This window comes from Anguilla rostrata, chromosome 4 (genome assembly GCF_018555375.3).
Source record: "Anguilla rostrata isolate EN2019 chromosome 4, ASM1855537v3, whole genome shotgun sequence".
In the NCBI taxonomy this organism is placed as follows: domain Eukaryota; kingdom Metazoa; phylum Chordata; class Actinopteri; order Anguilliformes; family Anguillidae; genus Anguilla; species Anguilla rostrata.
Window position 1 is genome coordinate 2,335,897 of NC_057936.1, and position 24,810 is coordinate 2,360,706.

The 24,810-nt window shown below is 47.2% G+C and overlaps 2 protein-coding genes and 1 long non-coding RNA gene across 3 annotated transcripts in view; all 3 read right to left on the minus strand.

Moving 5' to 3' along the window:
• Positions 1-77: 77 nt before the first annotated feature.
• LOC135252209 (uncharacterized) overlaps positions 78-24,810 on the minus strand; it is a 157,371-nt gene continuing 132,638 nt past the window's right edge. Inside the window, exon 2 of the long non-coding RNA XR_010329359.1 lies at positions 78-800. This is a non-coding gene — a long non-coding RNA (uncharacterized LOC135252209). The remainder of the gene's footprint in view (positions 801-24,810) is intronic.
• On the minus strand, positions 307-13,164 carry LOC135252208 (intestinal-type alkaline phosphatase-like). The gene is made up of 11 exons (XM_064330022.1): positions 13,048-13,164; positions 11,983-12,099; positions 9,797-9,912; positions 7,796-7,970; positions 6,955-7,127; positions 5,620-5,745; positions 5,370-5,439; positions 4,867-5,001; positions 4,017-4,208; positions 3,203-3,319; positions 307-1,223 (listed from the first exon to the last, which is right to left on the minus strand). The coding sequence occupies exons 1-11, from the start codon at positions 13,124-13,126 to the stop codon at positions 958-960; spliced, it is 1,566 nt and encodes a 521-aa protein (XP_064186092.1). The 5' UTR covers positions 13,127-13,164; the 3' UTR covers positions 307-957.
• alpi.1 (alkaline phosphatase, intestinal, tandem duplicate 1) lies at positions 15,402-24,457 on the minus strand. Its single transcript, XM_064330020.1, has 11 exons — positions 23,426-24,457; positions 22,827-22,946; positions 22,042-22,157; positions 20,403-20,577; positions 19,423-19,595; positions 18,871-19,005; positions 18,427-18,496; positions 17,898-18,036; positions 17,170-17,384; positions 16,569-16,685; positions 15,402-16,304 (listed from the first exon to the last, which is right to left on the minus strand). The coding sequence occupies exons 1-11, from the start codon at positions 23,532-23,534 to the stop codon at positions 16,027-16,029; spliced, it is 1,647 nt and encodes a 548-aa protein (XP_064186090.1). The 5' UTR covers positions 23,535-24,457; the 3' UTR covers positions 15,402-16,026.

The following is a 24,810-nucleotide window of genomic DNA, read 5'->3' on the forward strand; positions in this document are numbered from 1 at the left end:
ATTAACCTCAATCGGACGAATAGTCCGAGCATGCTTTCTATTGTGATCGTTGTTGAAAAAATAATCATGGACTAGTCTTGTGGATTTATTTATTTATTTATTTATTTAGATGCAAAGCACCTCATGGACCTGGCTTGTAACTCACTCACTCGCTCACTCACTCATGACTCAGTCACTCACTCACTCACGTTTAGCAGGCAGTAGATTCTCCACAAGGGGGAGCTATCAGCACTCAAATAGTTGAATTGTACTGTGAATCAATGACACTGGGTGTCTTTGTTTACAATTGAATGTATTAATACCATACATTATACACATGTTCTTTATTGATGATTCAGGTCAAATGACATGAACTTCAAAAGCCAAGTTTCAAAATATTCAGCAAAAAGGGGATTAATGTTTGACTTTGTCAGGGTTCAGTTGTGCAAATAAGTTTAAAAACACACCCGCATGTGCTTTCTTCACAGAAGAATTTCATTAGGTTTTAATAAAGAATAATTTGTTGTTACAAATAAATTATTCTCAATATCTCTACCCTGAAGCTTAGTTCAACTCAGCAGAAAGTTTTCTGCCCCACCAATTTTCAGCTCACCAACCGTCGCTGCTGTCATCTGACAGAGTAATAATAACTATGAGATGTAATAACTTAAAACAGTGGTTGCCAACCCTGTTCCTGGATGCCTACCATCCTGTAGGTTTTCATTACAGCCCTAATCCAGCATACCTGACTCTACTAATTTGCAGCTGTTGAAAGATTGTGCTTTGGTAGGGTTGGAGTGAGAACCTACAAGGCGGTAGATCTCCAGGAACAGGGCTGGTTACCATAGAATAACCTAACTGTGTGTGTGTGCTGCACGTTAACAGGAGACGACGGGACCAGCAGTGCAGTCCGTGGTGTAAAAGGCGAGCCTCTCGCCCGGTTTAACGGCAGCGGGACGCAGAGGAGAGGGGGCGGGGTCAGACGGAGAGCAGCGAGGCCAGGGACACCGGGAGCAGCAGCAGGAGCAGGCCGGACTGCAGCGCCGCCGCCCCGTCTGGCAGCACGCAGTCCGCGTACGGCTCCAGGCAGGCGGCGTAGGCCAGGACGTGGGCGACGTAGCTCTGCTCCTGAACGCCGTGGAACAGGTGCGCCATGGGGCCCCTGGCGTAGATCGCCACGTCCTCCGAGCCGTGCGTCTCGGAATCCAGGGGCACGGCCGCCTGCTGCATGAACACACGGAACTCTGCGAGAGGGAGAATAAAAAGCGTGGCTGCAGCGGTCAGGGGACTGGGTTTGTAACTTAGAGGTTTGCAGGTTCAATTCCCAAGCGAGGTACTGTTGTTGGAACCCTTAAGCAAAGTAAAGCGTCTTTGTGTAAAGCAATTTGGGCTGCATGTGAGGCATAAAAGGTGCCGTATAAATAAAGTTTATTATTATTATTATTATTATTATTGTCATTATTAATTGTATCAGTATGTATCGAGCTATTCAAATGCATCATAATGTATGTTCTTTAAAAACAATGCAAGGTGTGTATGTTCCTCTGGAAATAAGAGGAACTTTACATTTGGTTAAATGGGAAAATGTAAACTCAGCCCACAATTTCTTTAAATGAATGAAGAAATTATGTATTTCCTGTGACCCAGTCTTTATTTATGTAGCCCAACACGTTCCAATACGGAATTTAAATGTTTTAAACACCAAAACATCATGTACACTGCATCTGGTCTTGTGCGGAGTGTGAGCAACAAGTGCAGTGTTTCATTTGACAGCTCTAAATGTTGATGGAAAGGGTTTTACATAATTTTTATTTTTTATTTTATCACACGTGTTTCGTAATCCGTCTCAACCCATCCCACAAGACAGAAGTGGGCCCCAATCCAGTTTGGAAATCCCCCGCTCAAAATAAGAGGCACATTGCTGCAGTGGTGCGAACTTCTTGTCCGCGTATATAAAACAATTTTTTTAAAAACCTCTCTACTGTTCATAGTGGATTCACCCTCTCTTTGAAGCAGCCCAGCAACTGTGTTCTAATTGGCCAGACAGTACTGTGGTTTATGTTTGGTTTTGTCAAATTGGACTGTCATTTCTCCAAGGTGGTTTGTGCTGCACCAGGACAACACTTTACATTTTAAAAATGTCTGTAAAGTTCAATATTAATAACAACTAAGCATAACCTTACAGATGTTCTTCAGCTTCAGTGTTTCCAAGTTTTTCATTTCTTCCTCACATCATAAGTCTTAAGACTGCCCTCGAACATATACGTATGTACTGACAATTTTGTTTTTACTAAATTCACTTATTCCTTTATTTTATTTCCATTCGACACTCTCCAGAATGGTTAGACTGATATCTCAAAATCGCTTTAAGTCTATTTGTGATATGCGTGTGATGGATGATTTTCATAATCTCTTTTTATCTCTTTAATCTGTTTTATGAAAAATGAGGCCATGCCTTTAAACTGGCTGGGCAGAGACTCACATTCTGCATGTGATATAAAACAAGCAGTACGTTTGGATACATTCATTTCATTGTCTTTTTTTCCATCAGATACTCATTTGAGATTGTATTAATGCGTGTATAATTGTAATTAATTAAAAACAATCTTATTTGGCAGACAATTTCCATTTCATTACATTAGTTTAGCACGTTCATTGTTGGATTATTCAATTTTAAACATGTTTTAGTCTTCTCTTCTTTTGATTTGTCTTGTTTTTATTCCTGTGTTTAATGTATTATCTGGAAATATATTATGTGTAAGGAATACATTTTCTACGTAAAATGTTTATTGGATAAAGTGTTGCAGCTCTCCATCATATACAATCAACCTGATGCTAAATTATACTGATTCATATAATGTAAATGTTAGCAAACAGTAATGCAGTAAATTTTACTTGACTTATTTGCGATGGTAAATAAACATGTAGTAGTACAAGTAGTAAAACAAACGAGGTTCTTTAAACATATACAAAACACACACTGGAATGCCTTAATCTTTCTTGCCACAAGAGGATGCTACTGTACCACTTGACATTATAATGCATTATTATATCACAACAGCAAATCGCTGCCAACTCAGAACTTGTAAGTTCACTATGATCCATTAATAGTCTAAAACGGCGTGGACATACTGACAACATTGTTAACGTTCAAAAAGCTCACCTGCTGTGAAAAAACAACAACAACAACAACAACAACAACATTTAAATTCAGGGCCTTTACCTGTCGTGATATTGTTTGGGTCAGGACGAGTCCCGTTAAGTATCTGGTATCCTGGTCCGTTTCCGTACAGAGCAGTAGTGAAGGTTTTGTTATCCTCGGCTATCTCTCGTGACAGTCCTTAACACACAGAAGAGCAGTAGCGGGGCAGTCAGTCCCCGCTCTATCTATCTTTGCACAGTCAACAGGAATGACACCGCTACGTGTGGCTTGTTCGGATACAACGGTATTTGACCTGAGTCAAATAGCTTATTTGAAATACTATAAGTAGTAAAAATGTTCTGCATACTACAGACAATTCGAATAAGAAGCACATATTTTCACAAATATTCAGTACAAAATTTGTTCTTTCATATTTATTGTATGCAGGCCTATTGATAGAAAATTCAATCAATAGGCCTGCATTCGTTGAAAATTCTCAAAGTTCTCAAGGGTCTTACAATTTTACCAGCACTTTAAGTTAAAGACAAAGTCTATCTATGTATAATATTTAACCGGATTTGGTACACTGAAAAAAATGCTTCATTGCATAAACATAAAATTCCACTCAAATTTGTTACACCTATATTCAATTTATTTCTAAATTGAAAATTTCTAAGTTTATTAAAATTTGGAAATTTATAGTCGAGAAAACCTAAAAAAATATATAGGTGTAGCAAATTTAAGACATTTTTTTAGGCTTATCCAATGAAACACTTCTTTTTCAGTGTAGGCTAAAATACTGACACACAAGTAGGCCTAAATATGTCGCATTCTAAAATGTTTAGGAAGTTATTTGACAACAACGGCATGCCATACTCTCTATACTACAGCCTACCTAAAACGGGGTTCCCTCTGGCGGAGTAGCCTCCGAAGGTGAAGACGTGGGAATGGTCGGCCGTCACCACCATAAGAGTATCCAGTTCGCTCGTCAGCTCCGTGGCTCGTTGTAGGGCCTTGTCGAACTCCACGGCTTCCGTCAGCGCGTGACCGGCTATGCCATCGTGGTGCCCGTGGTCTATTCTCCCCCGTGCAGAGTGAAGAAACAGGGGTTATACGTCAGAACATTATTCGCCCGCATTCAGCGAACATCTCGCGATCTCGGCGCATATGTTGGGTTGGCAGCGTTTCGCAAATCCGCGCTACCACCGTCTACTAGTTGAGGCGCGGGGTAGCCGCGATGAAGATCAGGCGGTAAGAGAATGCCAAATAGTCGTTGACTGGCTTTTGCCGCCGGTGACCTATGTACAGGCCTACTGTTAATTTTAAAAGTGCTGTTTGGACCAACAGCTGGTACCAACAGCCGTCCAATGGGTGCACGCTTCTAGGGCCTATTTTTAATATTAAAAGGGCTGTGTGATGAAAAGAAAGAAAGAAAGAAAACTGACAAATGACAGTCGACCAGGGGATCAAATCCATTTTCAGTTAAGTCACTTTAGCCAGTCAAATAAAATTTAGTGAATTAATATTTTTTAAAAGGCCTAAAGTGTTATAGGAGAATTTTTTTTTAAATTAATAAACTGAATTTCAGTTAAATTCTTCAAGAGGCTGAAGGAGTGCTGGCTCAGGCCTGCTGTGAACACTACCTTCCTGAAGTAAAAAAAAAAATGCACGTTAATGTCGTGCCATATGAGCTGGGACCTTATTGTGCACATTTTCATTTATAAAGGGGGGAGAGCGGCACTCATCTTCCACAAACAGGTAGTATCCTTTGGAATTCTTGCGCAGGATCTTGATGGCTTTCTCCACCATCTCCGTCAGGGAGGGGTCAGTCAGCGGGTTCCGGTCCAGTTCGTATCTGAGGTCCTTTGGCTCAAACAGCCCTGTGCGCACACACACAAACACACACACGCACGCACACACACACAAACACACACACGCACACACACGCATGCACGCACACACACAAACACACACACACATGCACGCGCACACACACACAACACACGCACACACAAGCATGCATGCACGCACGCACGCACACACACACAAACACACACACACAGATTTTAGGTAACGCTGTGGAACCTCCGCAGTTCATTGTCCAGGCGGAAGACGTAAAACCGCTCTGACGGGCTGCTATGCCATAATGGACATTAAATCCACAGTGTCGATATGAAATGAATTCCTGACATCAGGGGTATTATTGGCTGTTGGCTTATTTCAGTCCTGTGAAGCGTCAGGTTCTTACCCATCAAGTAGTCTGTGTCGTCCTCGTCCACGTCATCAAGCTGAGCTTTGTTCCAGACATATTTCGCTTTCTGTCACAATTACAAAAAAAAAAAAAAAAGATCATTTCAAAGCAATCCTGCATTTGGATTAATAACCAGCATTGAGGTAAAAATATATTTGCAGTTGTTGCATAAAGTCTCCAAGTTGGCTTACACTGGTGAATAGAGCTAACCGATAAGGAACAGAACCTTCTAGGCTGACAGTCTTACCTTCTTGTTTTTCAGCCATTCTGTAATGAGGTTGGTCTTATCCCATCGGTCTCCTCTGGAGGAAGGGTACTCAGGGTCTGCCGTGTCATTGGGCAGCATATATGTCCGACCCCCTCCCAGTATCACCTGTCAGGGATACACCAGCAGCAGAAAACAGGAAGGATTACTGCATTCAACCGAGGAAAGTAACTCAAAGAGGCGGGAGCAGACCAACAATGCTATGTCATGCGAGCAAACAAGCGTGTATCTCAAATTAACAGTTGTTTTATCAACAAGAAAGGTTGTTGTGTATGAGTGGGATTTGGCTCTTACGTTGATATCAGTGTTGTGTACGAGCAGGATTTGGGCTGGTTTTGGGTCTTACGTCGATCTCAGTGTTGTGTACCAGCTGGTTTTGGTTCTTACGTCGATCTCGGTGTTGTGTACGAGCTGGTTTTGGTTCTTACATCGATCTCGGTGTTGTGTACCAGCTGGTTTTGGTTCTTACATCGATCTCGGTGTTGTATACGAGCGGGATTTGGTTCTTACGTCGATCTCGGTGTTGTGTATGAGCGGGATTTGGGCTGGTTTTGGTTCTTACGTCGATCTTGGTGTTGTGTATGAGTGGGATTTGGGTCTTACGTTGATATCAGTGTTGTGTACGAGCAGGATTTGGGCTGGTTTTGGTTCTTATGTTGATATCGGTGTTGTATACGAGCTGGTTTTGGGTCTTACGTCGATCTCGGTGTTGTGGACGAGCTGGTTTTGGTTCTTACGTCGATCTCAGTGTTGTGTATGAGCGGGATTTGGGCTGGTTTTGGTTCTTACATCGATCTCGGTGTTGTATATGAGCGGGATTTTGTTCTTACATCGATCTCGGTGTTGTGGACGAGCTGGTTTTGGTTCTTACGTCGATCTCGGTGTTGTGTATGAGTGGGATTTGGGTCTTACGTCGATCTCGGTGTTGTGTATGAGCGGGATTTGGGCTGGTTTTGGGTCTTACATCGAACTCGGTGTTGTTTATGACCGGGTTTTGGGATGGTTTTGGTTCTTACGTCGATCTCGGTGTTGTTTATGACCGGGTTTTGGGCTGGTTTTGGTTCTTACGTCGATCTCGGTGTTGTGTATGAGCGGGTTTTGGGCTGGTTTTGGTTCTTACGTCGAACTCGGTGTTGTTTATGACCGGGTTTTGGGCTGGTTTTGTTTCTTACGTCGATCTCGGTGTTGTGCACGAGCGGGTTTTGGTTCTTACGTCGATCTCGGTGTTGTGTATGAGCGGGTTTTGGGCTGGTTTTGGTTCTTACGTCGAACTCGGTGTTGTTTATGACCGGGTTTTGGGCTGGTTTTGGTTCTTACGTCGATCTCGGTGTTGTATACGAGCTGGTAGGCGATGTCGCGGCAGCCGTCCCGCACTGCGTCGGGGGGCAGGTCGGAGTCGCTGTACCACGCCCGGTTGGCCGAGTGGGCGTAGGAGGCCGCGGGCGAGGCGTGCTGGACCCTCGCCGTGGAGATGATGCCCACGGACTTCCCTGGAACCCACCAGACACAGGCCGTACATGAACATCAACTCCCCCTCCCAAAACTCCTCCCAAATCAATGGGCCTGGTTTATTGCTCCTGTTTCAGTACTGGCGCGGTCACGCGCTAATGTACGCAGGGTCATTCTCCTGTTCAGTGGTCCTCTGTTGTCAAAGGGTCCTGATTTTACCTGGTGGCTTCCATCACAGGACTCAAGAGCTGAGTGCTTTACAGTGCCATCGCCAGAAATCATGTAAACAGTCAAATGGGGGACACAGCAGCCATGCTTACCACCCACAGCTTTGCAAGAGAGAAAACTCTGGCATCACAGGGTGGATTGGCTGCTAAGGGCTGCTGTTGCTGTAATGTAGAATGACTGCTTGTGACTCTATAGATATAACAGAATGGATGCTAAGTGAAGCTCATGCAGAATGACTGCAAGGTGGTGCTATTGCTATAACACAGAATGACTGCTAGGTGGTGCTATTGCTACAACAGAGAATGACTGCAAGGTGGTGCTATTGCTATAACATAGAATGACTGCTAGGCGATGCTATTGCTATAAGACAGAATGACTGCTAGGTGGTGCCATTACTATGCAGTGCTGTTTGGTAGAATGTTAGCAATTCTCAGGTTGTGTGACGCGTGTTGGGCACGTCCCCGGGCTAGCGTGCTCCTACCCGCCATTTTGGCTCGATGCAGCACGGACGTGACCTCGTTGCCGTGCGCGGTTTTGCACTGGTAGCGCCGGGCGGCCGCGCTGAGGCCCAGGGTGCCGTAGTTCGCCTTGACGCCGCACGAGTAGGCGGTGGCCGTGCCCGCGCTGTCTGGCATCTGCTGGTCAACGTTGTAGGTCTGCGGGGGCAAACGCACAGGGAACAGCTACAGCGTAGCACTGGGGTGCACAACAAGGGCCAATCCGTTTCAGGATTTTGTGCCAACATTTCCCAACATTTATTGAATTGGCCCAATCTCTTGATATCTTGATCTGACATGTGTATAAGCAACAGCTAGAGTCACAGTCTGCAAGTGTATCCGAGAGATTTCACCGTGCTCAAGCACAGGAGTGAAGCAGCGTAGTTTACAGAGCTGTAAGTAATGGTAATCGGTTGGAACAAAAACCAGCACACAGATCGGCCCTCCAGGAACGGAGTTGTGCACCGCTGGCGTAGTATAAATGGGGTGCGAACTGGATTTACAGGTTCAGTTCCCTGCTGGGTCACTGCAGTGGGACTGGGCTGGGGCAGCAGTGTAATATAACGGGTAAGGAGCCGGTCTAGGTTGCAGGTTTGATTCCCAGGTTGGACATTGTACCCTTGAGCTCGGTACTTCAGCATACATCTAGATGTATAAATGGATGCAGTGTAAATGCTATGTAAAAGGTTGTGTATGTTGCTCTGGATAAGATGCATCTGTTAAATGGCTGTAATGTAATGCTGTACCTTTGGACAAAGGTACTTTTTAACCTGAATTCAATACTCTGTTAAAAAAAACAGAATACTCTTTTGTGTTTATCCTTTTATCGGTGTTCCTCTCTGGATAAGAGCATCAGCTAAATGGCAGTCATATAAAATGTAACACATTGTCTCGTCTCTCTGTGAGAACATAAACATACCCACCCCATGTGTAATAAACATGGCGATAACTTGGTCATATTATGGCAGTCAGGCATAGTATTGTGAACTCTGGTGTTTGTTGTGTACAAGCTGGTGTTGGGTCTTATGTTGATGACTGTGTGTGAGCCTGGTGTCTGGTGTTTCACGAAAACAGCATATATCACCCAGATCTGGACTGAAATATGTATTTAAATCTTTTAAAATCTAACCTTTTAGTGCAGGTACAGTCTGAATGAAAAAAAGCTTTTAAATGAAACATGCTTCTTGCCAACCAGAAGAATTCTGTTCAGAATATTGATGAAAACAGATGTTTCTTTTTAAAATGTAAGTACGAAATTGTAAGTTCTGCCAGAATTTAGATTGTGTTGAAAGGCTTAAATTATTTCAGATATTTTCATTCCCTTGATTTGCATTTGAGGTTGAGTGGGACCTTAGACAGGGGGAGGTAGGGGAAGGTTTAGGATGGGGTTGAGTGGGACCTTAGAGAGGGCGAGGTAGGGGAAGGTTTAGGATGGGGTTGAGTGGGACCTTAGAGAGGGCGAGGTAGGGGAAGGTTTAGGATGGGGTTGAGTGGGACCTTAGACAGGGCGAGGTAGGGAAAGGTTTAAGATGGGGTTGAGTGGGACCTTAGACAGGGCGAGGTAGGGAAGGTTTAAGATGGGGTTGAGTGGGACCTTAGACAGGGCGAGGTAGGGGAAGGTTTAAGATGGGGTTGAGTGGGACCTTAGACAGGGCGAGGTAGGGGAAGGTTTAGGATGGGGTTGAGTGGGACCTTAGAGAGGGCGAGGTAGGGGAAGGTTTAGGATGGGTTGAGTGGGACCTTAGAGAGGGCGAGGTAGGGAAAGGTTTAAGATGGGGTTGAGTGGGACCTTAGACAGGGCGAGGTAGGGGAAGGTTTAAGATGGGGTTGAGTGGGACCTTAGACAGGGCGAGGTAGGGGAAGGTTTAAGATGGGGTTGAGTGGGACCTTAGACAGGGCGAGGTAGGGAAAGGTTTAAGATGGGGTTGAGTGGGACCTTAGACAGGGCGAGGTAGGGGAAGGTTTAAGATGGGGTTGAGTGGGACCTTAGACAGGGCGAGGTAGGGGAATGCCTCCATAGTCAAGACGGTCTCCTCGCCTGGATTTCCCGCCATCTGGCCTTTCAGGATCCGGGCTGCTGTCACCGTGGAGACGCCCATTCCTGGAAAGCAGCCACACTGCCACGCTGTTATACAACCTCTGGACTGCTCCCAGGATGCCCCCTGGCACTCTACGCCACCCGAAATGAGGACGCCTTATACAACGGAGATCTGCCAGCAACCTGGCCATATATCAGCAGCCCTTCTTCTTATCTACTACTAGTTTGCCTGATATGAACATCAGATAAACTTAGATACTAAGTTTATACATACTAAGATGAAATATTTCAAACATAGTGTCTCTACTTGTCCCACAGTGATGGAACCAGGACAGACAGAATTTTGGTTCCCCTCCCACCCCACCCTGTAACACTCCTGGCCTTTTTTGTTAAATCAGGTTATGGCATTTGTACAGTTTTGGGCTTTATGTTTCTGGTTTTATGTTTCTCTTATTAAGGCTCGTTAGGGATGTAGTCTGTGTGTATTTAGAAATTTGCACTTGGGCTCTTGGTTGGCATAGGTCAGTTGCACTGGTGCCTTTGTTGGTGCTCCATCGTGACTCGCTAGTTTTGGGAATGTTCTTAGCCACTGTTGCTCCTATTAATCAGGCGAAGGTACTCGTGTTTCTCTCTACATTATAAATCGCTCTGGATAACAGCATCTGCTGAGTGGATCTTATGTAATGTGCCGCTGGTTTGTTGGGTCTTGTCCAATCTGAAAGCCTTACGGGCAGTGCCATCCATTCTGATTAATCTGATTGGATGGTTTCCCATTCGGTTCTAATATGTGGGATCAGCACAAGATGTTTATGGACTTCAGCAACATACAGGAAATGATGCCAATCATAATGCTATATCAACATTTATGGCACAATTGGAATGATGAACCACAAAGCCATTTGTCCTGGCACCTGGACATAGCCAATCCAGTTTATGACCACGTCTTTATGCCCATCAAGCAGGTGTTCCCTGACATTTTGATCTATGAGCTGAATTATATGAGTGTACATTTTGTGTTAATGAAAAATTTGTGATGACATTCTTGAGTATAATATAAATAAATAACCAGCAGCTGGGCCCATATCTGTTCATCTGGCCCATTCGATCTGCTGGTTATGTAACTTTTATGAGGTTTATGAGATGTTCAAAATCAAATCAAAATTTTATCAACCCCATTACACATGGACTGATCAATGAAAGTTATTTGGTCTTTATCATCATGTTTATCTTTGAGCCAACATCATTCCTGTTATTACACAATATGTGTGTTAATTCCTTGTTTGAATTAGATATAGACTGATGAACCTAGCACAAATGTTTATTAAAGTTAAAACTTTTGGTCACATAGACCTTTAGCAGTTCATTTCAGTTTACCATAAAATGTAAGTATTCAGAAGTAGAACCTCATCTTTTAAACTTCATTTTTAAGTTTTCATGATTATTGAATCAGAATGGGAAAAGGTTTCATCTGTGAGCAGCATTTTAAAGATGATCTAATCATTATCTCACTGTCTGTTTCTATCACCTATTTTGAGTTACGTCTCTCAAATTCACATTGCAATAATATTCTTATCAGATGCAATTGTGGGTAATTTCCATTTGATCCAGTTCGATTCCTGATATACAGTCTATGTAAAAGTAGCAATCATTGAATACATAATTTTATTTTTTTTCCCTTAGATTTATTTTCCACAAATAATACTTGAATTTTATCAGGCATATTTGATTTCATATATAAGGAGCAGATTTGGGGTCAGTTCAATTTTAATTAACTGAAAATTCCTTTTGAAGTAGGTGAATTAAAATTGAATGTACCTCACTAAGCCTGGTTCAGAATTTTGTTTGCTACAGTATGGTAGTACCGACTGATTTTCGGTTTCAAAGTGCCGTTTTTAGATTGAGTTTCAATTTATTCTGAGCAGGTGCCGTGGATGAAGATTTCTCCTACCTCATAGTCCTTATGATCTACAGATCTACAGATATATCAATCTACAGATTCTCTGTACAGAACTGTTTACGGGATGGTGCTGTTGGAAATGTGCTTTAAGATAGGATTCTATATCGCAGGGAGTAGTATCTCCCGTTAGCTTGTGATGCTAGTTTTGCACAGGGTGCTGACTGTCACTGACGTACCGTCTCCCAGGAAGAGGACGAGGTTCTTGGCTCGGTGCAGGTTGGGTTGCAGGTTCAGGGCTCGGCTCAGGGCTTCCTTCCCTTTGGTATTCCAGAAATGGGGGCTTTCCTCCTCCACTGGGGAACCGCAACGGGACACACGAGGTATTAGAGGCCACTGACCCTCCCCAAATGTGACAACAAAATGATGCACTCTGAAGCATTTTGTTCTGTCACAAGGCTGGAAAAAACCTTTAATCAGGAAAACTAAGAAGAAAATGGGACAGCAGTGCAGTACCCAGTGAATATTTCTGTGGTGAAAAGTCGGTGAAACACAGACTTAGCAAAAAGACAGTCTAGAAGTTCAGGTGAAAACATTGAAAACCTGTCGACATCGGCTTAAAAAGTGAAAGTTTTCTGGCCCACATAGGATATAGCCTGGCTATAGCTGGGTAAAACCTGAGCTATATTGCCATTAACCTTGTTTGTTTTTGTTAAAATTTCTCTCAACCTTGATTTCCACCACTCAATACATCTAGATTCCGGCTTTTGCTCACAGTGTATATTTATGAAGCCAGGCTTGCGACTCAGTCAAGTCAAGTCAAGTAGAACTTTATTTGTCCCCAGAGGGGCAATTGGTTGCGGGTTTAACTCCCAGCTGGGATGCTGCTGTTGCACCCTTGAGCAAGGCACTTGGCCAGAAGGGCTTCAGTAAAATATCCACTCATGTAATTGGATTGTGTGTAAAAATGCAATCAGTACATGTTGCCTCATATAAGACCACGTGCCAAATGCTGCAACATAAATGTACGACATCTATCATGATTGTTGCTGCTCTACCCATATATACGCTGTAGGAATGGGGAAACAAGCGGGCTGAGAACTGGGTCAAAACCATTCTGACCAGTAGAACGATATGGGCAGAGCCTATGAAAAAACAGTGCAGTCATGACTTCGCTTAACTCAGTAATAAAATAATATGGTTATTTATTTATATATTCATCTGAAAAACAAAATAGCATTGAAATTTCCCCCAAAATACAAAGCATACTTTAGAAGAGAATGCATGCAAAATTTATCACTTACCTGGGATGACTGAGAACGACCGGTTGACCGCAAGGAAAAGCAGTAATCCTGCAGAGAGGGCAAGACGCTTCAGAGCCATGATGTGGGCGCACACCTGGAAATATCACACACTGGAGTTTCCACCGAAGTGAGGAAGGAGAAGGGCTTAAATAACCCAGATTTACAGCCATGCTGTAGATCAAAGGGCAAAGTGTTCATAACCCTAAACACGCGAATGCCAGCGTTTTTACTGCACACCAGCAATCAGGAAGCTAGAAAAACGATTAGGGTAAACAAGGGAAGATCTTTGCTTTGTTTCATCGGGACAGTTTTTCTGAGTTAAGATGCACTGTGTAGCATTACTTCAGCGTTACTTTCTGCTTCGCTTCAGGAGGAAGATCTGTCGGTTCGTCCGCTTGGGTTTAACTGAGGAGGGATTCTGTGAGAGATAATCAGTTGCTCAGCCGCATATTTGCAAGATTGTAACTTTATCGTTCATTAGGCAAGTGAGAACTGTCCCTACAGTAGTGATTAGACTCTTTAATGAGTCTGAGGGTTCTTCATGCTTAATAATTTAGCTGCTGACCATTCAAGTTCCACACCAAGTCATACTCCAACAGTATCATAGTGCACACCAAACCACACTCCAACAATACCACATTCCACACCAAATCAAACTCCAACGATACCAGGTTTCACACCAAATCACACACAAATAACAGAACATTCCACACCAAATTGAACTCCAAAGCCACGTTTCACACCAAATCCCGCTCCAGCAACACAAGATTCAGCACTGAATCCCGCTCCAACAGAACCACATTCTGTATCAAGTTACAATCCAAGTTAATGGTCCTTACAAAGCTTATTTATAAATCTGAGGTATTGTATATCCTACAGAATATTTCCCTGTGGTTCAAGTGCTCATTGAAAGTTGTGTCTACAGTAAAGACGGGAGAGTATTACCCTGTCGGGTGATGGTTGGGTAAGCTTTTTTGTGTAACGAGTTCATGTTGTGTTTGCTCTAACCAAAAGCTCAGAAGTACTGATAAGAATTCTTATCGTTCTACAACCATTTTTTTTTCTAGCCCCCATAACTGCCGCTTTTATGATGTATGCTGATGACCATCAGTGCACTTCTGTGTAAATTTACTTGGATAATGGCTGTCTCCAACAAATCTCATAAGAGAAATTAGAATTTGTTTAAATTCTTAATTGCCAACATTTCAATAAAACATTGCCTAAATATATAATTGTTATACCAATTTCCCATTAAACCTGTAGCTAAATAGCTTAAACGTGGTATGCTACAACAAAGAAATAATGACAGCAGTATATTGAAGTTTTATTAAACAAAATAAAACCGGGGAAGATGATGCCGCTCACAGCTGATGCCGTTCACAGCAATGAAATGACTGTTACTCAAGCGAAATAGAATTATAACGTACGCGTTCATCTTTAATTGACGACAATGTCATGGCTAAAACTAACCTGAGCTGACCAATCTCCTTTGGAGGGGGAAAAAAGTGTCTGCCTTTGGAGGGCTACATGTGATCCACGGACACGGTTGACTGGCCTTTGAATAGGTTACGATCATGAGCGCATTGCTTGGGAAAGCCCCCGAGATTAGCAGCTTGCCGTACGCTGGGCTGCGACTTACGCCATCAGAGGTGGGCAACCCGGCCTCAAAGAGTAGAAGTACTGACCATGAATGTGCTCCACCACCATGCACTAAACCAGCTGATTACACTAATTAGTTCTCCTGCCTGGCTGAAGAGTTGTGCTAATTAGAATCAGCTGGTTGAGTGCATGCTGGTGGAGGAAATACATGGTTAGTGCTTCTACTCTTTGAACCCGGGTTACCCACCTCTGTACGCCCCAGACCCGGCCTGAGCAGGTGGGCAGCACAGGTCCGAATCTCAGGCTAGGCTGACACCAACTTTGCAGTGCGCTGCCCGATGTTCACCAACACACCCCCAACAGCCCCTCTCCTCCCACTTCGGCACATGGCGAGCCACCAAATGACCAAATAACAGGTTCAGGTGTACAGTAATACTGCAAAAAAAAAAAATTATCACGTTATTACCTTCAATGTGCAAGCAAGTACCCAGTGTAAAATAACTACAGACGAGCAGCATTAAATGGAATGTCTTATAATAATGTTTTTATTGTGCAGACAGATTGATACATAAATTTATCCGCATGTCTACCAAATGTTTATGGGTGAGGGGTGGGGGGGGATAGGGAGGGGGGCTTGTTAAATTTACAGGATGGACTGGAGATGTGTCCTTTTGTGGACTCATATATAAAATGCATTTTCAGAACAATTACAAAAAATTATTTATGCAAAATACATTAATTCAGGGACCTTCTGGTACAGTATATAAAATATATTTATTTCTAGAAGACAAACATACAAAACATGTAAACCCAGTTGTTGCATAGTAGTAGACAGAGAATGGCTGTCTTATTCCGTGAGAAACGTATGAAGCAGTAGAAGTCAGGAACATACATGTAGATAACTCCGCCAGACCTGACCAACTCTAGAGCTTCCACACCTGCTCAGACTCCGCACTCTTAACTCTGACCTGCTCGCACACCTTGAGGTTACCTTCACTGCCACAAAATGGCGTCACAAAGGGGAAAATGTACATTTCAAAATCAAGTTTCCGCCAGAATGACACCTTTGGAGGATTGTGACCTGTGGACTGTGCAGACGATACGTTTGCAGAACACAGTTTAAAATGGTCACATGATCTTTCCTCGACTATACACAAACACTTTGCCACCATACCTTACTTTTGTGAAATACCAGAGCATATGACTGTGCAGGAAAAAAATAGGGCAAAGGCACTACTTGGATAATGGCTACTATAGTTAAATAATTTCTGCCTGAGATTTTCCTGAAAGTTTCAGCCCAGAGGAATTCTGGGAGTTGTAGTGTTTTTTTTTTGGTTTTGTTTTTTTTTTTGGTTTTTAGAAGTGCAGTGGGGCTTGGGGTCATGTTGACAGGACCCACAGCATAGCAGCCAATGAGAGCAGCAGTGCTGAGTGGCAGTGGGCGGGGCTGCCCGATGCGGACAGGGGCGGGGCAGGCGGGCAGTCTGTGTACGGCTCCAGGCAGGCGGCGTAGGCCAGGACGTGGGCGATGTAGTTCTGCTCCTTCACGCCGTGGAACAGGTGCGCCATGGGGCCCCTGGCGTAGATCGCCACGTCCTCACCGCCATGAGTCTCTGAGTCCAGAGGAACAGCCGCCTGCTGCATGTACTCCTCATCCACTGCAGAGAGAGCGGGGGAGGGAGGGAGGGGGGGGGAGGGAGGAGAGAGAGAGGGAGGGAGGGAGGGGGAGGGAGCGAGAGAGAGAGGGAGGGAGGGAGGGAGGGAGGGAGGGAGGACAGGTGTGCTCTAAGTGCACTGGAGCTATGTCACCAGCAGGGGGATCTGGGGTTGCAGGTTTGATTCTCAGGACCTGAATTACCACAATAAACATTGACAAGAGTGTCTGCAAAATACCACTTTGTGATGTGCACGGATAAACTCACGGTAATCCACAGCGCTGATGTTCCCGCGCGTGCCGTTCACGTGAATGTAGCCCGGCCCGTTAGCGTACAGGATGCTGGTGAACGGCAGCTTGTCGTCGGCCTTTTTGGGAGCCAGACCTGAGTGGGGGGGGACGGCACAACCAGCTCGTTTAGCTCAGGACGGCCACAGCGGGGAAAGAACCAATCCCTCTGCGCCACTACCAGGGACTGCTGGAGCTTTGGTCACACCTTCCCAGTGTCCCAAGCCTGCACTTTCAGCCCCCTCTGATCCCATTGGCCCTCATTGGGCCAATCACAGTAAAAGGGGGCGTGGTCACAGTTAAAGGCGGGGTTATCACAACCGGCTTTTTTTCCCCACACAAAGTGGAATTTGGACATGACAACAGACCGGCTTTGGTGCGCTCGCTGTGGAAATGTCGTCGCTAATGCTACCTCTGCGGAATTAGCGACGTTTATACTGCTCTGGGGCTGCTGTTAGCGAGACGCTAACGTTCCTGCTAACCAGGTGAATGCAGTCCTATGGTGTTAGCCGCTCTGGGTAAGAGCGCCCGCTGACTGGGCGCGGCGTGGCGTGACGTGTGTGACGCTCCCCGGGCCGTACCAAAGATGGGGTTCCCGCGGGGGGTGTTCCCTCCGAAGGTGAAGACGTGGGAGTGGTCGGCGGTGACGACGGTGAGCGTGTCCGTCTCGCTGGTCACCTGCGAGGCCACCTGCACCGCCCGGTCGAACATCACGGCCTCCGTCAGCGCCAGCTTGGCGACGCCGTCGTGGTGCCCGTGATCGATTCTCCCCCCTGAAAACGAGAACGTGGCACAGCTGGGACCAGCCCCACAGGTGGCTGCGGGTTCGATTTTTAACAGCACGGGAGGTAACGTGGCACAGCTTGGACCAGCCCCACAGGCGGCTGCGGGTTCGATTTTTAACAGCACGGGAGGTAACGTGGCACAGCTTGGACCAGCCCCACAGGCGGCGGCGGGTTTGAGTTTTAACAGTACGGGAGGTAACGTGGCACAGCCTGGACCAGCCCCACAGGTGGCTGCGGGTTTGATTTTCACAGCGTGGCTGGCACTGTTTCCCCATGTCTGTGACGCGACGCGGTCTGGAAACGAGGCTTTTAAATCACAGGTTTTTCATTAAATTCCCACTTGAGCAGCTTCACCTCCACACTCGAGCTCGGCATTTCACATGGTGTTACATTATAACGACTCAGTAGACGCTGTTACACAGAGCAGCTTACAAAGCGGAAAACGTGTGTTCTGGTCTAATCAATCAGACATGTCAGTTTACTTTGTAAAGTGTGAAATTAGCATTTTGAAAAGCATTGGATACTTATCTTCTACAAAAAGGAAGAATCCCTTTGGGTTCTTGCTGAGAATCTGAATGGCTTTCTCCGTCATTTCGACGATGGACGGGTCCCTGGTGCTGTTGCGAAACAGCTCGAACCGCATGTCCTTGGGTTCGAACAGGCCTGCAGCGAGACCACCACACGTTCATCATTTGCCCTCTAGTGGTAAGAGCCTGTAATCGCCACACTCGTGCATTCACTGCAGGAAGCTCTCCCTATCGATTACTGTACTGTACATCATGTGGCGGAATCCATCATTGTAATTACGAGTCATCATTTTTAAATAAAAGGCAGTTGAGATAAAAAAATAAATAAATAAATGTAATAAAGTACTTGTGATATGGTGTGAGTATGAAAACATGCCGCTATTCCTGTGAAATGATAACTTGCACTAATGAGCAGCTATTATGGCGATATCACGTCCACCTTATCTTTGCGTTTCAGACTTTGTCTTATCACGTGATAAGATCCAGGCGGCGCAGGGTTTCCCTGGGAGAGTGAAAGGGGCCTCACCCATCAGACGGTGGGTGGAGTTCACATCCACAGAGTCAAACTGCTCCTTGTGCCACACGTACTGCGAGTCCTGTGAGGTAGGAAAAGGAGCGTTACTATTCCCAGATAGCGGTAATAACGGGAGAGCAGGGTCTGAGAAAGCACCCTGTTTTACATTTGCAGATCAGGGGTGTGTTAGACGCGGGTAGATCAGGTGTGTGGAAGATGCAGGTAGATCAGGTGTGTGGAAGGTGCAGGTAGACCAGGTGTGTGTTAGATGCAGGTAGATCAGGTGTGTGTTAGACACAGGTAGATCAGGTGTGTGTTAGATGCAGGTAGATCAGGTGTGTGTTAGATGCAGGTAGATCAGGTGTGTGTTAGACACATGTGTCAGGTGTGTTTGACACAGGTAGATCAGGTGTGTGGAAGGTGCAGGTAGACCAGGTGTGTGGATCAGTGACATACCTTGCGGTCCTTCAGCCACTGGTGAATGAGGTTCTTCTTGTCCTTGCGATCCCCTCGGCGTGAGGAGGAAGTGGGGTACTCTGGGTCTGGGGTGCCCTTGGGGGTCATGTACATCCGCCCGCCCCCAAGAATCACCTGCAGGTTAGAGCAGAAGGTAAGAGGGCTGTCTCCTGCAGGTTAGAGCAGAAGGTAAGAGGGCTGTCTGAGTTGACGAGAAGGCTGTCCACAAGCGCGCGTAGAGCAGGTGCAGGACTCTTACCTGAGAGCCTGTTAACATACAGGGCGTGGCAGGGCAGGACGGGACGAGGCAAGATGATGTCACAGGGGCAGAGCAGGGTGTGGCAGGGGGGCGGAGCCTTACATGTATGAAGCTGTTGTTGATGCACTGAGCAGTGCACAGCGGAGGGGGGGCAGTTAGGGGCAGGAAAGGGCGGAGCAGGGTGTGGGCGTGGCACAGTTTGGGGGGCAGGGCTGGTGGGGGGGTGGAACACCTGAGTGGCGGGGCAGGGTGGAACGGGGCGGGGCAGGGGCGGGGCATGGGCGTGGTCTTACGTCGATGTCGGTGTTGGTGACGAGCTGCGTGGCGATGTCGATGCAGCCCTCCCGCCGGGCACTAGAGGGCAGGTCGGAGTCGCTGTACCAGCTGCGGCTGACGGAGTGGGCGTAGGAGGCCGCGGGCGAGGCGTGCTGCACGCGTGTGGTGGTCACGATGCCCACGGACTTCCCTGCAAAAAAACGCCACACACACACATCACATCACACACACACTGCAGCGCAAACGCCACACACACACATCACACACACACACTGCAGCGCAAACACCACACACACACATCACACACACACACCGCAGCGTAACACCACACACACACATCACACTCTCACACACTGCCCTGTGCATGTATTAGTGTGTGTATGTGTGTGTGTGTGTGTGTGTGTGTGTATTTGAGTGTGTGTGCGCGTGCGTGAGTATATTAGTGTGTGTGCATGTGTGTGTGTGCATGTATTAGTGTATGTATGTGTGCGTGTGCGTGTGTGTGTGTGTATTTGAGTGTGTGTGCACGTGCGTGAGTATATTAGTGTGTGTGTATATGGTTAGCGTGTGTGCGTAGTATATTGCGTGTCGTTGTGCATGTTGTGTGTATATGCGTGTGTGTGTGTGTGCGTGAGTATATTAGTGCGTGTGCGTGTGTGCATGTATTAGTGTGTGTATGCGTGTGTGTGTGTGTGTGTGTGCATGTATTAGTGTATGTATGTGTGTGTGTGTGTGCGCATGCGTGATATTAGTGTGTGTGCGTGTGTGTGCATGTATTAGTGTGTGTATGCGTGTGTGTGTGTGTGCGTGAGTATATTAATGTGTGTGTGTGTGTGTTAGTGTGTGTATGCGTGTGTGCGCGTGCGTGAGTATATTAGTGTGTGTGCGTGTATTAGTGTGTTTATGCGTGTGTGTGTGTGTATGTGCGTGAGTATATTAGTGTGTAAGTGTGTGTTAGTGTGTGTATGCGTGTGTGTGTGTATTAGCCTGTGTGTACCTTGTGCCTTGGCTCGGTGCAGCACAGAGTAGACCTCGTTGCCGAAGGTGGAGTTGCACTCGTAGGGGATGGCGGCCGCACTGAGCCCCACGGTCTTGGCGTTGGCCTTCACCCCGCAGTGGTACGCCGTCGCTGTGCTGGCGCTGTCTGCCACCTGCTTATCCACACTGTAGGTCTGCCACAGACACAGCACAGCCAGGGTTACTGCATCACATCTGTCACACTAACCAGGCTTACAGCATCACATCTATCAAAACAATCAGGATTACAGCATCACATCTATCACACTACTGCACCATGTCCCCAACAACAACCAGGATTACTGCACCACATCTATCAGAACAACTAGGACTCCTGCATCACATGTATCACAACAACCAGGACTACTGCATCACATCTGTCACACTAACCAGGATTATGTTTGACATCTATCACACTAACCGGGATCACTGCACACATCAACCAGAATAACCAGGACTACTGCATCACATCTATCACACTAACTAGGCCTACTGCATCACATCAATCACACTTACCAGGACTACTGCATCACATCTATCACACTAAGCAGGCCTACTGCACCACATCTATCACAACAACTAGGACTACGGCATCACTTCTATCACACTAACTAGGCTGACTGCATCACATCAATCACACTTACCAGGACTACTGCATCACATCTATCACACTAAGCAGGCCTACTGCACTACATCTATCACAACAACTAGGACTACGACATCACTTCTATCACACTAACTAGGCCTACTGCATCACATCAATCACACTTACCAGGACTACTGCATCACATCTATCACACTAAGCAGGCCTACTGCACCACATCTATCACAACAACTAGGACTACGGCATCACTTCTATCACACTAACTAGGCCTACTGCATCACATCAATCACACTTACCAGGACTACTGCATCACATCTATCACACTAAGCAGGCCTACTGCACCACATCTATCACAACAACTAGGACTATAGCATCACTTCTATCACACTAACCAGGCCTACTGCATAACATATATCACACTAACCAGGAAACTACTAACATCATCACATTTCATTCTCAGTGCAGGGATCAGCTAGCTGGATATGTAAGACAGTCTCTTTGGTGCAATAAAATGAAAACTCTGGAACATCCTGAACTGGACACCAGGTCTAAAGACCTTATTATAACACCAAGAATGTAGTGGAACATTATTATTCGGTATTTTGGACCTTATTACAGGAGGTGAGAATACACTGGAGAATCCGTCTGGTTTTGCAAAGTCAGTCCTCTAATGGTTTTCTGTGGTTGGTTTATTCCATTCGATACATTCGCATATTTATTTTTCAAGTGTGAGTCACCCCTTTAGAAGACTACACTGAGGCTGAGGCTATGAAGCCAAAATAATGAACATGCTCAATTTTCTGACAGAACTGTGGGGGCGGGTGCAGGGGTATTGGCATGCAGAGGGAGGGGGGAAAGCGGAGCTGGGGGAGAGGGGGGCAGGGGGAGGGTGTGTTTGTGGTATGGGGGATAGAGGGGGGCAGGGAGGCGTGTGGTAGGGGTGAGGGGGCAGGAGGGTTGTGGTATGAGGGGTAGAGGGGGGCAGATGTGATTTTGGAGAGGGGCTGTGTCTGACCTTGGACAGGGCGAGGTAGGGGAAGGTGTCCATGGCGAGCATCGTCTCCTCTCCAGAGGCCCCCTCCAGCTGTCCCCTCAGAATGCGCGCTGCCGACACCGTAGACACGCCCATACCTGTGTGCCGGGGGGAGAGAGGTGAGCCCAGGTGTAAGGGGGGGAGAGAGGTGAGCCCAGGCTAAGGGGGGGAGAGAGGTGACAGGAGGGGAGAGAGTAGCAGGTAAGGGGGAAGGCCCAGGCGTAAGGGGGGGAGAGCAGGAGTGGGTTTAGAGTGTAGGGCGTGTGCAGTGTGAGGTGCAGAGAGTATGATCAGATGTAGGGCGTGTAGGGTGAAGGGGATAGGGTGTGTGGGATAAGGGTGTAGGATGCAGGGTGTAGGCTGTAGGTTACAGGGCATGTGTGGTGGAAGGTGTGGGGTACAGGGTGTGTGCGGTGGAAGGTGTGGGGTATAGAGTGTAGGGTGTAGGATGCAGGCTGTAGGGTGCAGGGTGCAGGGCGTGTGGGGTAAGGGTGTAGGTGTAAGGTACAGGGCATGGGGTTGGAGAGGCTGTAGGGAGGTGCAGGGGTTGGGTAAGGGTGAGTATCAGGGGCATGGTTAGATGCAGGTGGGTCAGGCGTGTGGGGTAGGTGAGGTGTAGGTGGCATGCAGGTGTAGGTGTTAGGAGTAGGTGAGGTGTAGGCAGGGCGTGTGGGGTGGAAGGTGTGGGGTATAAGGAGTGTAGGTGCGTTAGGTAGGTGCAGGCATGCGAGGGATGTATGAGGTGTAGGGAGGGCGTGTGCGGTTACCGTCTCCCAGGAAGAGGATGATGTTCTTGGCGCGGTGAGGGCGGGGCTGCAGGCGCAGGGCGGCTCGCAGGGTCTCTCTGGCCTGAGAGTTCCAGAACTCCGGCTCCTTCTCCCGGTCCGCTGCGTTTAAAAGAGCAACACAAGAGCAGCAGAAAGACAACTGAACACCAGCCTGGTACCTGATCCACCAGAGCTTTACATGAGCGGGATTTAATACAGACACACATACATATACATACACACACACACACACACACACACACACAAGCACTCACACACACTCACACACACACACACACTCACTCACACACACACACATACACTCACACACACTCACACACACATATATTGCACACACACATACAAGCAAACTCCCTGAGGTCACCTGAGAGCACCGCCTTTATCAGACTGGTACAATAGAGCAGCTGTTCTTGCCTGCAATCTCACCTGTGCACTCACCTGTCCTCACCTGTGTGCTCACCTGTGCTCACCTGTGCACTCACCTGTACTCTCACCTGTGTGCTCACCTGTGCTCTCACCTGTACTTTCACCTGTGTGCTCACCTGTGCTCTAACCTGTGTGCTCACCTGTGCACTCACCTGCACTCTCACCTGCGGCCGCGTTTTGGCCTGTCAGCGCGAGTGGAAGCAGGAGCAGGAGAGGGGCGAGGAGGAGCAGAGAGGAGGCGCAGCCCTGGGGTGGCTGCATGGCTGTGGAGCGCTGTCCGTCTGCGCAGACTGAGGCTACACAGGGTCCGGCTGCGCAGACTGAGGCTACACAGGGTTCGGCTGCGCAGACTGAGGCTACACAGGGTCTGGCTGTACAGACTGGGTCTGGTTAAACAGACTGAAGCTACATAAGGTCCGGCTGCGCAGAGAGAGACTGGCTGCACAGGGAGAGTCCGGCTGCGCAGAGAGAGAGACTGGCTGCGCAGACCTCCAGCGGCTGCCTTTTAAAGCCCAGCCCTGGCAGCTCATTCGCTCCCCCCGAGAAAAAAGGGAAGTGGAGACCACACAGAGTCCAGCCCCACTCTCTCTCTCTCTCTCTCTCTCTCTCTCTCTCTCTCTCTCCAGCCAGCCCCTCTCTCCTTCCCGCCCAAATAACCGCTTTTGTCTTTAAGGCTGTTTTTATCCCTCTCCTCTCCCTGCCGTCCCGCTCCCGTTTGGGCAATATTGAAAATGAAACGCCGCCTGTTGATGTGGCCCAGGCTTGCCTGTGCTTTTTAAAATAAAAAAAAACAAAAAAAAAAACATTCTTACGCTTGACTCAATTTCCCAGAAAGAAAAAAATTTATTCATAAGGGTTGGCCAATTAGTGCTGCTGTAAAACCCGATGTACTTCATCATGGCTTTTAAAAAATTCCTTCCATAGGAAAAAGAAAGAAAAAAAACCAGCGCATAATGTCACAGAAGATCAGCTCTTTTTATGATAAACAGCTTGTGGGACGGCTGATGAAAGGCAGTTGCACCTCCAGCACATGGGAGAACGGCGTGCCCTCGTAGAGAGAGCCAGGTCTGGTTGCTGGTCAATTTCGGCACATTTTTCTCCGGTGAGGTAGTGGAGACTTGAATGTGCCGTTTAATAAAAAAGGAGCCTCCTTCTCAGCGCCAGCGCTGCAGTTTGTGCGCGGACGGGGCCGGCGGTGTTGGCGGCTGAGAAGCAGCGGTGTTGGCGGCTGAGAGGCAGCGGGGCTGGCGGCTGGCCGGCCCGGCGGCTCCCCGCCTCAGGGGCGCACGGGACGGTGAGTCACGGACGGAACTGCAGCGGAGCCGGACCGGATCCGGCGGGGAGCTGGAGGGGACCCGGAGCGGACCTGGCACAGAGCCAGCGGGGAGCTGGCCCGTAGCGGCCGACCCGACGCGAGCGCGCCGCGCCAGCCGAAACAGCGCCTCCGGCCCCGGGACAGGCCCCGCGGCCCGCCGCTCGGGACAGATCCACTGAGCGGGGGGAGAGTGGGAACAGGGCACGCACACCCAAATCTCTG